This window comes from Rhinolophus ferrumequinum, chromosome 21 (genome assembly GCF_004115265.2).
Source record: "Rhinolophus ferrumequinum isolate MPI-CBG mRhiFer1 chromosome 21, mRhiFer1_v1.p, whole genome shotgun sequence".
NCBI classification, from domain to species: domain Eukaryota; kingdom Metazoa; phylum Chordata; class Mammalia; order Chiroptera; family Rhinolophidae; genus Rhinolophus; species Rhinolophus ferrumequinum.
The window spans coordinates 18,716,799-18,731,201 of NC_046304.1; the positions used below are offsets into that span (position 1 = coordinate 18,716,799).

General features: G+C 56.2%; 2 protein-coding genes across 7 annotated transcripts in view; one reads left to right on the top strand and one right to left on the bottom strand.

Moving 5' to 3' along the window:
- FAM222B (family with sequence similarity 222 member B) overlaps positions 1-4,387 on the top strand; it is a 54,029-nt gene extending 49,642 nt beyond the window's left edge. For 4 of the 5 annotated variants that reach the window (XM_033089703.1, XM_033089705.1, XM_033089704.1 and 1 more), the window contains exon 3: positions 1,220-4,387. In XM_033089703.1, coding sequence (XP_032945594.1) covers positions 1,220-2,808 — 1,589 coding nt within the window. In that variant the 3' untranslated portion in view covers positions 2,809-4,387. The remainder of the gene's footprint in view (positions 1-1,219) is intronic. The other variant, XM_033089707.1, reaches the window with a different exon arrangement.
- Positions 4,388-8,149: 3,762 nt separating this feature from the next.
- Positions 8,150-14,239, bottom strand: TRAF4 (TNF receptor associated factor 4). 2 transcript variants are annotated; one of them, XM_033089708.1, is made up of 8 exons: positions 13,998-14,239; positions 10,939-10,990; positions 10,513-10,548; positions 10,242-10,346; positions 10,011-10,172; positions 9,760-9,921; positions 9,527-9,682; positions 8,150-9,265 (listed from the first exon to the last, which is right to left on the bottom strand). In XM_033089708.1, the coding sequence occupies exons 1-8, from the start codon at positions 14,171-14,173 to the stop codon at positions 8,633-8,635; spliced, it is 1,482 nt and encodes a 493-aa protein (XP_032945599.1). In that variant the 5' UTR covers positions 14,174-14,239; the 3' UTR covers positions 8,150-8,632. The 2 variants fall into 2 exon arrangements, with proteins under 2 accessions (XP_032945599.1, XP_032945600.1); XM_033089709.1 differs by lacking the exon at positions 10,513-10,548 and having other exon boundaries at positions 13,998-14,228.
- Positions 14,240-14,403: the final 164 nt, after the last annotated feature.

Consider the following 14,403-nt stretch of genomic DNA (forward strand, 5'->3'; position numbering starts at 1 on the left):
TCAGCTAGCTGAGCCGCGGCTCCCAGCCAAGCCCCTTTCCTTCTGCCCGGGGCAGTCTGTGTACTCACTCACTCAGCAAGCCTTTATTAAGCACCTTCTGTGTATACTCGGGAGATCCTCTCTGAGAGAGAGGAATAACAGAGCAGAGACCTCTTGCAGGAGCCTGGCGTCCTTAAAGAGCTCTTGTTCTCAGAACCTTTTCCCCTTTGACTGGAAGCTCCACATCCGCTGGAGCCCCCTGATGGGAGGCCACTGGAGATGGGAACAAAGGGACTGTTAGCAGTAATGAGGCACATTGAGTGGATGTTTCCGCAGCCTCCAAAGGAAGGCAGGTTTTTCCTCTTTCATTTTGGAAAGTGACAGCTGACAAGGGCCGAATACAGACTATTTTTGGCTCTTGGGACTTAAAGATTCTCCGAATCCTTTCTTCTCAAATTCCCTCCCTGCTGCCTTGTCATTATTGTCACCCCCACAAGGAAATAAATAAAGCCCTTTGATCTTCACCCAGTCAGGCCCAGAGTAAGCGGTAAACAAAAGTGAACTTGTGACATGGGGGTGGGGGAGGGATGTTGGCAGCTTATTCCTCTGCCCCTGAAAAAGCAGCATCCTGTCGACTATGCCAGGATGCCCACCCAGTGGGCATGGTGCCCTAGCTGCCAAGGCCAAGAGAAATCTGATGCCTCCCCGGCCGCTGTAGACTGAAGAGTAGTCACTCTGGGTGCCCTCTTTATCTGGGTGTCCTGGGGAAAGGACCGTGTGGCCCCAGAGGGCCCTGACAAGCAGCTCTGGTTAGAACCTTCAACCCCCAGGCCAGCGTGGGCTGCTAGGAACGTGGAGAGAGTTCCATGTAGAAGTCACCTCTGAGAATTGGCCAAGTCCTGGCTCTGTGAGATACGAGACTTTTGAAAGTCCCTCTGCTAGTCCGATCTTTGGTGACCGCACTTGTAAAATGGGAATCATGATAGTACTTCCTTCCTCAAGCAGTAGCAGCGAGAGCCTGTCACTCAGCGTAAGGCCTGGCCCCTTGTAAGTACTAAGTGTCAGCAGTTCTGTTGTCATGGGGGCCAAGGCTCGGTGTGAAGTGAAGACCAGGGAGGACACCTGAGCTGTTCCCACCTCCTCTGCCTCAGGCCGCAGAAGGGCACGTAGAGGGCTGGTTGGCTTGGCACTGATGAGCTCCCTCTCCTTCTCTGCTCTCCTTCCCCTTCTCTCTCTCTAGGGGACACTACACAGAAAATGAGAACTGCTCACTGTCCTACCCCAGCCGAATTGGACGCGTATGCTAAGAAGGTCGCAAACAACCCACTGACTATAAAAATCTTCCCCAACAGTGTGAAGGTTCCCCAGCGGAAACACGTTCGTCGTACTGTGAACGGCCTCGACACATCAGCCCAGCGCTACAGCCCCTACCCGACTCAGGCTGCCACCAAGGCAGGCCTGCTTGCCATTGTCAAAGTGCCAGCCAAAAGCATCCTCAAGGACTTTGACGGCACCCGAGCCCGGTTGCTCCCTGAGGCCATCATGAACCCCCCAGTGGCACCCTATGCTACTGTGGCACCCAGCACTTTAGCCCACCCCCAGGCCCAGGCTCTGGCCCGCCAGCAGGCCCTGCAGCATGCACAGACCCTGGCCCACGCCCCTCCCCAGACGCTGCAGCACCCTCAGGGTATCCCGCCGCCCCAGGCGCTGTCCCACCCTCAGAGCCTCCAGCAGCCTCAGGGCCTGGGCCACCCCCAGCCCATGGCCCAAACCCAGGGCTTGGTCCACCCTCAGGCCCTGTCTCACCAAGGTCTCCAGCACCCCCCCAATCCCTTGCTGCATGGAGGCCGGAAGATGCCAGACTCAGATGCCCCCCCGAATGTGACCGTGTCTACCTCAACGATCCCCCTTTCCATGGCGGCCACCCTGCAGCACAGCCAGCCCCCGGACCTGAGCAGCATCGTGCACCAGATCAACCAGTTTTGCCAGACGAGGGCCGGCATCAGCACTACCTCAGTGTGCGAGGGCCAGATCGCCAACCCCAGCCCCATTAGTCGCAGTCTGCTCATCAATGCAAGCACCCGGGTGTCGACCCACAGCGTCCCCACTCCAATGCCTTCCTGTGTGGTCAACCCCATGGAGCACACCCATGCGGCCACAGGCCCTGTCAACCTGCCCACGGGCATCTCTCGAGCCCCCACTGGCTACGCTAGCGACCTCAAGCCAGTGGCCTGGAACCAGCACCAGCTGGCCCACCTCCAACAGATGTGCAGTGAGGCTGGTGGGACGCCGGCCCCGGGCCTGACAGGCAAGCACGCTGCCGGACGCGAGCTGGCAGGGCCTGGCTTTGTGGGCAAGGCGCCCGCCTACCCGCAGGAACTCTGCCTGGCGCAGTCTTTCCATCTGAAGCCACCCCTGGAGAAGCCAACCCCCTCCCCACCAGTCAACGGCCTGGCAGCCCCACTGGCCTACCCCAATGGTCACTACTTCCAACCCCTGTGGAACAACATTCTGCCCACTCCCAATAGCGACAGCTCGGGGTCTCAGGACCTCCCTATGCCGTTCCATGGTGGGCAGCCCACAGGTGCACCCCTCGACTGTGCAGCGGCTGCTGGGGCGCACTACCGAGCAGGGACCGGGGGCGGGCCCGTGGCGAGCCAGAACAGCTTGATGCAGACGGTGGATTACCTGAGTGGGGATTTCCAGCCGGCCTGCTTCCGTGAACAGAGCCTGGCCGTGCTGAGCAAGGCCCACCGAGCCCCCGGCAGCCGCGCCCCCGACCCCACAGATAGTCGAAGTCTTCATATTCAGCACCCTGGGTATAGATAGGTAGCCCGGCGCCCGCCACAAGCTACACATCACATCACCCTCCTAGGTTTAGTCTGACTTTTGAGTAATTGGATAGTTTCCAAGTTTTGCTGCTCCAATGTGATCATTCTTAGACGTCTAAGAAAGAGAATTCGGTGGGATCTCATTGAGGACGGGGGGTGGGAGGGTCCTCTGCCCTCATTCTCCCCTCCACCAGCTCCAGCAGCCTTTGGGTTTATGTTAGGACCTAATCCCAACCCCAGGCCTTTTCTCTCTGCTGCCTGCCTATCAGTCCTGTCCTTCTGTCTGTCATCCGCCCATCCGTCCTGCACACTGCTGTGCGTTTCGCACTAGCTGCCTCCTGTCTTCCTGCTCTGCCTGTTTCCCTTAGGACTGAGGTGTGAGCTGACGGAAGGGTCCTATGCGAGAGAGCAGTATGTGCCCAGCCCGAAGCTAAGGCTCTCCCTGTCTGTCTCTGTCTCTGGGACTAAGAAGCCAGACTTCCCAAGGGCTCTGGAAGCTAATTCCTTATTCACCCAAAGACCTCAAATCAAAACTGACCGGTCTTCTTCTCTCAGCCCTCCTCCAGTCCTCAAGGCTTTGTTTTACATCTAATTGATCACAGGGCCGCTGCACTTGCCCTTGCCACACTCCTCAAGGGCACCTGCAGGCACGTGGCTATAGCTTTGAGGGGGGGGTGGGGGGAGGTCTGCTTGGTTCCTGACTCCCGTTTCTAGCCCTAGAGAAACTCAGTGACCTCCAGGATAAGATCCCTTTCTCACTATTGGCTCTCTCCTAACTCACCCCCACTCCACCCTCAAGCAAAACAAAACAAAACACTGATCTTACTTGAGGTATTAGGTAGGTAAGGGATGATCACATTGGAGTTTGGAATTAAAAACACCAAAAAAACCAAAAAAAAAAACCACACAAAAAAAAAACAAAAAAAAATCATTTGGTTCTCTACACTGGCTAAGCATATTGCTCTACACTGTAATTTTAAATGTCATGTTTCTGTATGAATGTCGTGTGGGTTTGAGTAGCCTTGTGAGTGGCCCCACAGGTACTTTCACCCGCTAGTCACCTCCTTTTGCAGCCCCTCAGTTTGATGAAGAAAGAGAAACACAAAGCCTTAAGCTCTTTGAATTCTTCCTTTACCAAGTGAGCATGGTTCTAACAGCCGGAGACGGGCCTATATTGGAAACAGCCCCTCCTGCCCCCCCGCCCCCCCATCCATTCTTCTCGCACACCCTCTTCATGCTCAACACGTCTCATTCCCAAGTGACAATTAGTTGGCTAGAAATTTAAAACTCTTCTGTAACTTTAAAACTTAGATTATGCTTTGTTGTAATTTTTTGCACCCTTCTGTTAAAGATGCATAGTTGAGCTCTGCTTTTTTTTTTTGTTTTTAAACCAAATAAGCCCTTACTTTTCCTCTTGTCTCTGGGGAATGTGAGCTGATGTTCTTATTTAAAATTTTGGGTTTTGTTTACTATACTACCCACTGTTCTTTAGCCAGAAATTCTCTAGTGATCTGAAGCAATGTGACTGAAGACCAGTTTTTAAATTATGTGTTGGCAAGTTGCCTTATATTTAAAAAGAAAAAAAAAAAAAGAAAAAAATGCCTGATTGTGTTATGCCAAATGATAGCAACCTGAAGTCCTAATTTATTGTTCCCGGTTGTTTTCCTGCCGTTTGTGAACACTGGTACCTCCCTGTCCCCGAGCCCTCAGGAGCACCTGTGGCTTCTGGTACAGTGCCCTCTCCCAAGGTGTGGGCCACCCCCTCACCCAGGGCCCCCTTCCAGTTCTTGCTTCTCTGAGTTAAATTGAAAGAGCACCACTGTCTCCCCCTTATCCTTTGCTTGAGCTCCAAACGAGATATTTTTGCTGTAATTTTTTCCAATGCCTCTCCCCAAAAGGTGAGCTGCCATTTTAGGAAATTGGACCAGACACCAACTTGGGGGCTTTAAATCAAACCTCAAACCCATCTCTTCCTGTGTAGGGGTGCAAGTCTCTGAAGCTCACTCCCACCCCTAATCTGCATGGAAAATGTACTGTGACCCCACCTCCACCCCCAACTGCCCTGGCCTTTGGTGTGAGATGTTTCCTAGTTCACCCTGAGCCCCTCCCCCCTCTGCCAGCCAACCCCCCAACCAGCAATAAGGGTCCAAACCAGGGCCTCCTATCCACACTCCCTGCCTCCATCCCACACTGCCCCTAGGGAATACTGGGATTCCCTGTGCGCTCCACATACTGTAGCATTCATTCTCCATCTCCCTCATCTCACCTGTGGTGGTTTATGGGTGTGATGGGGTTTTTAAGATTATTATAAACCAGTAAACAGAAAAAACTCACCTTTCGATCTTGTCCTATTCGTTGAATGGTGTCAGTGTTTGAGGTGGTTTTTCTTAATGATTTCTAATGGCTCATTTGCTAGAAGGAAAATAATTCCTCGTTTTTAGGAGGGGGACCCCTAGAGCATTCATCTCATTCAGAAGCCCTCCCAACCCATTATCGCAGACCAGGTGCTGTGGGGGTTACAAGACTCTTCATTCAGCCCCTGGGAGGTACCCAGCTGGCAGGACCTCCCCGTAGGCGGGACGCTAGGGCTTGGAGGTTTGATGGGTGAGTACGGTTTGCTGCCCTTCCCTGGAGGCCTGAGGTATACTGCCACTTCCCGAGGACTATCTTACTGAAAAATGGGGATCTGGTTTGCTAATAAGCCAGTGGAAGATTAAACGTCCCACCCCTTCCACTTTCAACACTGCGGAACTTCTGAGGACTTCTGACAGGCAGAGGTAGCAAGTGCTATAGTCTCTAACATGAAAAGTGGCCTCTTGGGTGATTTGAATCTTACGGGTTGAGTATTGGAGAACTTCACCTTTGTCTTTGTCTGCAGGGGGAAAAAAATCCAAAAGAGCTATTTACAGTTGACCCTTGAACAACTTGGGGGTTTGGGACTCCCCCACACACACACCACAGTTGAAAATAACTCGGAAAACAACCTGTTGACTAGAAACCTTACCGGTATAAGCAGTCGATTAACATTCTGTATACGTATTATATACTGGAGTCTTAAAAGGAAAAATATTTAAATCATAAGATACATTTACAGTATTGAAAAAACCTGCATGTAAGTGGACCCATGCAGTTCAAACCCATGTTGTTCAAGGTTCACTTATAGTCCCCCCGCCCCCTTTGAGTGGGTCTCAGTTAAGATGTGATGGAGGGAAGGAGCAATTCCACACGTCGTGGGATTCAGTGAGGGTGGAATCGCCCTTGGTAGCAAGAGCCAGTGGTGGCTGTCAAAATACTGATAGAGTTGAAAGCACCCTCCCCTCTTGACCAATGTCTGTTTCTGTGGGGTGCCCTTTTGTGAAGGGGCTTCCCTTCTACTCATACCATCCTGTGAAGGAAAGCCCTCTTCTGTCAGATGAGGCCTGCAGTCAACTCAGGGTCACAAAGGTAGACAGAGTAGGTGGTAAGGTCAGCTCGATTCTACCTCCACAGTGAACAATTGGGTTGGGTGCCTGGGTGAGTCCAGCCCAAATGATGCCAAATTTGGCCTGGGTTCCACAAGGCAACCACGACTGCCTGTAAGAGCACTGGATTGAGGCCTGGGCCTGGGGCCGACTGCAATATCCCATTCATTGCTGCACACAACTGGAGGCACCATCCCCTTGGCGTGGTGCAGTGGCTGAGTCTTGTCAGGAGAGGGAGCCCAAGCTTGATGCAGGGTGTCTGGTTTCTCTTGGAAGGATGGTTCCACCTGTTGCCTGAAGCAAGGACTTAAGGGAATTTCTTCTGCTAGAGCGCAGGGTTTTCCCTGCCAGCTTCTCCGTGTCACTGTACCAAGATGGTTTATTTGGTGAAGGGGCTGTCTTTCTCAGCAAGGCAGCCAGGGCCCCAGCTCCCCTAGATAAGTGAATTTGGCTTTTTGAGGGCTAAGCTTGTGGTTAGTTTCCCAGGCTGTATTATGCTCAGTCTTTTCCTGTCATTTTCTGAGAAGGGCTCTGCACATGAGCCTATGTGGGAGTGTAGAGAAGGCAAGAACTACAGCCCCTGACCCTTCCTCTTCCTAGATAATTTCCATCATTGGGCCTCTTCTCAGGGCCAGGCAAGAGCAAAGCACTTGGTGCATGTCATGCCGGGACTCTGGTCCCGCTCCCCGCACAAGAACGTAGGATACGGTGAGGCCAGAAAGCAACACCACCGGAGCCATAGATAGGGGAGTCATACCTACGTTCTTGCTGGCGGCTGGGTTGGAGACACGAAGCAGGAGCCACACAATCCGCAGCCCTCCGTCCACTTCTCTGCCAGCCAACCAACCAACCAACTAGCATAGCCACGGCAGTTCTATCAGTGGCTAATGTCTAACTGGTAACAGCTGATGGCCAACTAGTCACAGCTGACCATCACCCGAGCCAGCACCTTTCCACGTGAGACTGAGAACCTGGAAACTGCTCTCTGGGACTCTGCCCCCACCGTGCTGATTGGTTTATCTTTACAACACATCTAGGTAAGCAGGATTATTCATTTTACCAGTGAGAATAAGGATACCCCCCATATAGCTAAGTAGCTTGCCAGAAAGCAAGCACAGCAAGCATCCAAACCCAAACCTATTGGCAAAATTAAAGGGAGCTAGCTGTACTTCTAGGGATTGCTGGAGCTTGAAACAGAATCCAGGCCCTGCGCCAAACCAGCTGAAAGATCATGGAAGTCAAGTCACTCCTCTGTTCCTATTTCATCAATTAAATGTGGATAATCACAGGCACATGAGGCTTGTACGAAAAGCATTAAATGAGTATGGATGAGAAAATCCAAGTGCCTTGTACACCTCGAAGACCCCTTAGTCCCTGAATGTGGGCTGTGCTTTGGAGTTAGAGTAACATTCATCAAGCACTTACTTTGTGCTGGGAGTGTGCATTGTATCATTAAGTCTTGACTATAGCCTACTTAGGGCCTTTATTGTGGTAAAAGCTATTTCACCTGTTATATTAAATGAAATAAGGTAGGTAAAGTGCTTAGGAGTGTCTGCCGCATGAAAGTACTCAATAAATGGCAGCTATTATCATTAGATCAAGAAAGACCCGCCTAGGGCAGAGGCACTCGTCTAATAGGTTATGGATCTGGAACTGCAGCTTTTATCCAATGTCCAGAGCCTGCACCGCCCCCATCTAACCACCAGAGGGCAGCGGCAGGCATCTTCCACGCAAAACCTGATGTACTGCCCCTGTCGTCCACTAGAGGGCGACCCAGCAAGGCGCTGAATCCTGGTTCCAGTCGTGTCCTTGGCCTTCACAGTTGGGCCCAGCCTTCCAGGGCCCTAACCAACCCAGATGAGTCAGGCTGGAACCAAATTAATAAATACAATTCAGGATTTATTAAAAATCAGGGCTCCCCTGCTGTGCCCTCCTGGCACTAAGTAAATAAATAACCAGAGGGGGCACAGCTGGGGAAAGAGAAATCAGATCTCAAGGCAGATTATTTACCCAACTCCCCCTCTCCCTCCCCCCTATGGCTCTTGGGACATAGCACCAGCAGGCATCTCAGTCCGGTAGTGTGGCCGGCACCAAGGCATGTCTGCCCTGCCCAGGAGAGGAGACAGGCCCTGGGATCACTTGTTTCCAAGCCCTTGATGACCCCAAAACCTGCTCCCGCAGGGGCCAAGGCTGAAGCACCAATAGGAGGCACCTGAGGGTGGTAGGGAAGGGGGGGGGAGTGGGGTAACAGAACCTAGGCTGCAGAAACAGCTGATGGGGGTCCGGCCCCCTCTCCAGGTTCAGCCAGTGCCTGACAGAGGTCATGTTCCACCCCCCTTTCTCCTGGAGCCCCATCTGCGCTCAGCTGAGGATTTTTCGGGGCAATTCAACAGAGGCTCGGATGAAGACAGCATCATCCCGCACGTAGTTTCGCTTGCGGATGTCCTGGTGGGAGATGAACTTGGGGTAACCAAAGCCCAGGGAACTCTCATCCAGGGAGCCTCGCCAAGTGCCTGGTTTTTGGAAATTCTTCCAGTTTGGGTCGGGGTGAAAGGTCTCAGTGACATGCTGTGGCTTAGCCAGCCCAGGGTCGCTCTGATCCAGCAGGGAGAAGGTGACGCGGCGGGCAAAGGGCCACTCAAGGAGATTGTCAAAGGCACCTGGCAGCACACGAATGTAGAGCGAGAGATGTGTGCCCTCACCACTGCCATTGCCATTGAGAAATGCAGACACCTGCAGCTTGTACCCATACTTATGTGTGTAGAAAGCTGGGCTGAAGCACTCGAGGTTGGGCTTGGCTTTGGCCTCCTGTAGCCGTCGCCCATAGCTGCCAATCTTCCAGATGAGCACGCCATCGCTGCCCACTGACAGCTCCTCCAGCTCTCGCCGCAGCTCCTGCAGCTCCTGCCGCTGCCGGCTCACCAGGGCACACATCATGGCCAGATGGGGCTTCACACTCTCCTCCACATGCCGTGCCATTGCCAGCTTAGGGCACTGTTGGCAAAGCCCCAGGCGGTGGGGGAAGGAGAGTTATCAGTAGGGGCAGGCCCAGGGAGAGGGGAGGAGTAGGTACAGGGTGGCAGGCACCCAGCTCTGTATGAGGAAGGCTGAGGGCACTAGGAGCCTGGAGCTAGCCAGCGGGGGGAAGGACTGAAAGCTTCAGAGCAGCAGAACAGGGACCACCAAGGGCCTAAGTCTGTCTGAAGCCGCAAGGACCAAGAAGGGGGCTGACGGGAAAGAGGAGGGGCGTCTCACCCTGTGCTTGCAGCCGGAGTCTTTGAATGGACACAGCACTAGGGCAGTGCTACAGCTGTCCTTCAGATGGCCCGGCAGGTCCTCTCGAGCCACGGTGCCCATGCCACACTGGTTGGGGCAGGACACAGGCAGCCTCGGGCACTGGTACTGGTGGCTCTAGGGCCGCAGAGACAGCGGTCAGTAGCCTGGCTCCCTGCCACCTGTCCCAGCCCCCAGTTCCGGAAGGGCCTCACCTGGATGGTGTCAAAGACGAATTCCTTGGTGCAGTAGGTGCACGGCTGGGTGCGCTTGGGGCACTCAGAGGTGGCGTGCTGGGCCAGCAGCCGCCGCATCATGCGGGCACCACACTTATTCTCACAGTACACACTCTCTTGGGGGCACACGCCCTCGTGGCTCTGTGGAAATGCCAGAGGGACTGAGTTAAGGGCTCCCTGGCCCACCAGACGCCCCACTCTCCCTCTCCCCTCGGCCAGGCCCCACCCACCTCAAAGGCCTCCCCACTGAAGTCACAGCCGCAAAACTCGCACTTGAGGCGCCGCTTGGGGCAGTCGTGCTGCAAGTGGGCCGGCAGGTCCCGACGGCTCAGCTTGGTGGGGCAGCGATTGGGGCAGGGGACGACATTGAAGCTGCAAGTATTCAGGTGACCCTGGGGGGAAGGGCTACAGTTAGTGCCTGCCAAGGGAGGGGTAGGCCCCCGCCCCCATCAGAGCCTCACCTGTAGGTGACGAAGTGGCCCACTCCAGCGGCAGCCCTCCTCGCTGTGGATGCAACGGATAGGCAGGCCCAGTACCTGTACCTCCAGCTCTGGGTCTGGGTAGATCTGGGAGCAGGGATGGGGGACTGGTCAGGGTCACAGGCTGATACTGTCCCCAATTCCTGTCCCCTCCCCCCCCAGGCAGGTTAGCTCTACCTTAGAGCCCGTAACAGCATCTCCTGGGCTATATTCCCCTCTATGCCCAGGGATAAAGGGCACAGCAGGTAGTTACCTGCTCCACTGCTGGATCCCAGCGTCCACAGCACATCTGCACGTGACACTCCCATTGGAAGCGACAGCCAATCAGCCGGCTCAGTCCCAGGCAGCCCTCACACCCTCTGCTTCCTTCCCCCAGTAGAGGGGTGCTGGCCCTTGGCCACAGGTCTGGCCTGCCACCCAAAGGGGAGGGGAGCACTTCTTATGAGCACAGAGCAGCTCTGTGCACCCCCACAGGCTGGGCATTGTGCCTGCCCTCCAGGGCAAATCCAGGGCTCATTTGCAAACTAGCCTGGTGGGAGGGAACAGGCCACCTTTGTGGGGGGCGCTCGACTCACAGCACTGGGTTGGCACTGGCCCCGAGCCCACTGGCTGCTAGCAGCTCCAGCCTCCACCAAGGACCACAGTCTACCTAGGCCTCTGCCTGACACGGTGGACTCACCTTGGCATAGTCCAGAGGAAGCTGGTCCTCAGGGCATTTGAAGACTCCTTCACTGTGAAGGGGGAGGGGACAAGGTCACGGCTCCACACAAGGCTCCACACACTACGGGAAGGGAGAACCCTGGGCCCCACCTCCTCAACCGGGCAGCCTCCTTCCCTCACCAGACCGGTTCCTAGCCAGCCCCACCTGAGAGGGCAAGCAGAGTCCTGAACGTACCCACTTCCCCATGACCCCAGCAGATCCCAGCTCTTGTCCTGGCGAGGAGGGTTCGGGGCCCAGTGGAGGCAGACAGCTGCCTCAGACAGCATTTGGCCAACAGGTGGCAGCTGGCACCCCCTCCCCCCAGGATGGCAGCTGGACTGGGAAAGGAACAGATTTCCCAGCCACCCCCTTCCCCCAGGTTAGTTTTCATTGGCTGGGTTGAAAGCTGATGGAGGGTGGTGAACAGGGATGGGCTGAGATTAAGTGCCAGGGCTGCCCAGCCCCTATGAGGGTGCCCAGCCAAGAACCCAGGGCAAAGGTCAGCGTGGGGCCACCTTACCCCATCCCTTTCTTCCTTCTATGAGGGTGTGTCTGTTAAAGCAGAGAGCAGGCAAGGCTTGCTCCCAGGCACGGTGTTTACACTCCTGAGTCCTTACTACCTGCCTATGAGAAGGGGCTCAATGTCCCCATTTTGCAGATGAAAGAACTGAGGCTACAGCTGAAGCAGTACCTGGATATGTCTGATTCCACAGCTCAGATAGGCTCTGCTACACTGTACAGCGTGCAGAGAAGTTAGGGCAAGAAAGACTGTCCAGGCAGGCACAGTCGAGACTGCTCCCAGCACAGCATGTGTCTGGCCTGTTGACACTATCTGCTGCCCTCCACTGAGCGCCACCAGGCTGTCAGCACTCAAGGAACCTGTTGGCACTTCTTCCACCAACATGGCCTTGCTGACCCTAGCCAGGACCAGTCACACACACCTGGCATGGCCTAGGCCAGGCAAGGGTTCACCCAGCAGGACCGAAGGCCCTAAGGCATGGCATTTCTGGAAGGTCTGAGTCAGGTATGTGGGAAGCAGGTAGTAATCAGGTGGAAGCAGAGGCCACATGGCAGCCCTGTCCATAATGGCACTTTGCAGAACTTGGGGCAGTTCATGCCCCAGACGCTCAAAGGATATCTAGCACCCACCTCCTCCCTGACCCCACTACTGCCACTGGCCGTGCCACCAGTGCCAAGAAGAATACATGCCCAGGCACTGATGAGGTGTGCCCATGCCCACAGGGCAAACAGCCTTCCTGGACCAACCTGAGTAATTGCCCTGGCAGGAGTGGGGAAAGAGGGGTAGGCCATGGGGAGGAGGGTCTGCTTGGCTGCTTCGGGAATGTGCTGACTTAATGGTTTTGGAGACAAGGAGAGGACTGAGGCAAGTCCCCAGGCTTCAGGCAGATTAGCCTGGGCAGCTTGGGGCCCAGCCAGGACCAAGTTTCCGCCAGAACGATGGACAACCTTGCTTGTAGGGTAGAGCGTGGTGGTGAGGGGCCAAGCCTGTCCAACCACCTCTCCCCTCCTCCCTCCAAGGGCCTCAGCAGCATAGCTCAGGCACTAGGGGAAAGGGGGAGGCAGGGGCAGACGGCTCCAGGCTGTGCTGCGGAGGCCCAGGCCCAGGGGAGAAGACAGGATGGGGGGAGGGGGCTGTGGGAGAGGAAGAGGGGATTTCCGGGAGGAGGAGGGGCAGAAGCGGCAGAGAGAGGCAGCGGAGGTGGAGGGAGAGGGGCCTGGCAGCCCCCTCCTGGATCCTTCCCTGAGGCAGTCAGGGTGGGTCAGCTGAGTGGGGGGCCGGCGAGGGGGGGAAGCACTGCTCAGCTGGCCTCATCTGGAAACCAGAGGGCCCAGGGAAGGGCACTGGAAAAGACAATGGGACTGTGTGTCTGTAGGGGAGTATGTGTGTACACTGAAGGGAGGAGGGAGGAGGGGGAGGGGGAGGGAAAAGGAGGAGGGGGCAGCACAGCAGCTTGTGCAGGAGCATATGTGAGGGCAGGAGCGGGCCCAGGCTGCAGGGAACAGAAAACAAAGGGCCTGCTGAGATTTCCGCCAGCCTAGGGGCTGCAGAGGACAGAGGGAAGGAGGATGGGAGAGAGCACTAAAGGCAGGAGCCCCCGAGATGCTCTCCCTGGGGCTGGATACCCGTGCCTCTGCATCCGCTCTGCAGACAGCCTAACACAAGGCAGTGGCTCACCCCGGCTTCCCCTGTGCTCTTGGGGCTCGACCTCCCCACACCCAGGCCTGAGCAGTTCCCAGGGTGGGCAGGAGATTCTAGACTCCACAGGGTGCTCAGAACTCAATGGATGCTGAGAGCCAAGAGGTGAGCTGGGTCCTCGGAGGGCAGGGGACACTCAGGAACACCCGGGGTGTGACCCCTCCGTAACGATCTACAGACCATCCGCAGTACTCAAGACCCCCAGGGACTGCTTCAGGAGAAAGCTGGAGCAGATAGTCCTCCCTCTATTGTGTGACCACAAGCAGGCCGGGCTTAAATCCCATATAAACCTTTAAGTAACTGTGTGACCATGGGCAAGTCACAGCCTTTCTTTGAATCTGTCGTTTCATCATCTGTGAAATGGGAGAACAATAGCTGCCATTCTTGTAACGTTCGAAGAATCAGAAGAGGTTAGATGGGTGAAAACTCCGGAGGCTTAAGGTGCTGCGCGGGACGGAGCGTTTTGCCCTCCTCTCCCCAGAGGATTCAAAGTTCAAGGATGAGGCCGCTCTGGCTCTCAGGTGAGGGGGAAGGGCCAGCCACAGGTCAGGAAGCGCCTTTTCCCACCTCCACCCCGCAGGAACACACTGAATTCTTTGGACCGGGCGCAGGGGCCGGTGGCACCCGGGACCCGACAGATTAGTGTGTGAGATTCTCCCTCGGGACCTGACGTCACCGCTGCCCCGTGATGTCACGGTGGGCGCCCCTGAGGTGACGGGGCCGCGGCGCAGACAAAGGCCCGGCGTGTCTCTGGCCTGGGCCCCTCCCCATGCGGTCCCCACCCCCCGCACCGGCCGTCCCCGCTACCCCCGACCCGCACCTGAGGAACTCCTGCAGGCAGGTGTCGCAGAAGCGGTGGCCGCAGGTAGAAACCTGCACAGGCTCACGCATGGGCTTCCCGCACAGCGGGCACAGCAGCCGCCGCTTGGGCTTTTCCAGGAACTTGTAGTCGAAGCCGGGCATGGCGGGCGGGCACGGGCGAGCGGGGCCGGGCATGCGGCGGCCCCACAGCCCGCGCCTCGCTCCGCGGCGCTCCCGGCTCCGGGCGGCGCCGACTGTCGGTGGCGGCCTGCGCCCAGCCTGCCCGCCCGCCGGCCGGAAGAGGGGGCGGAGCCGCGCCCGCGCGGTCCTAGTGCCCAACGTCACCGGGATCCCCGCCCACCCCGCACACCCGCGGCTTCAGGGTCGGCACACGGCCAGGCTCGCCCCCGCTCCGAAGCAGGGGC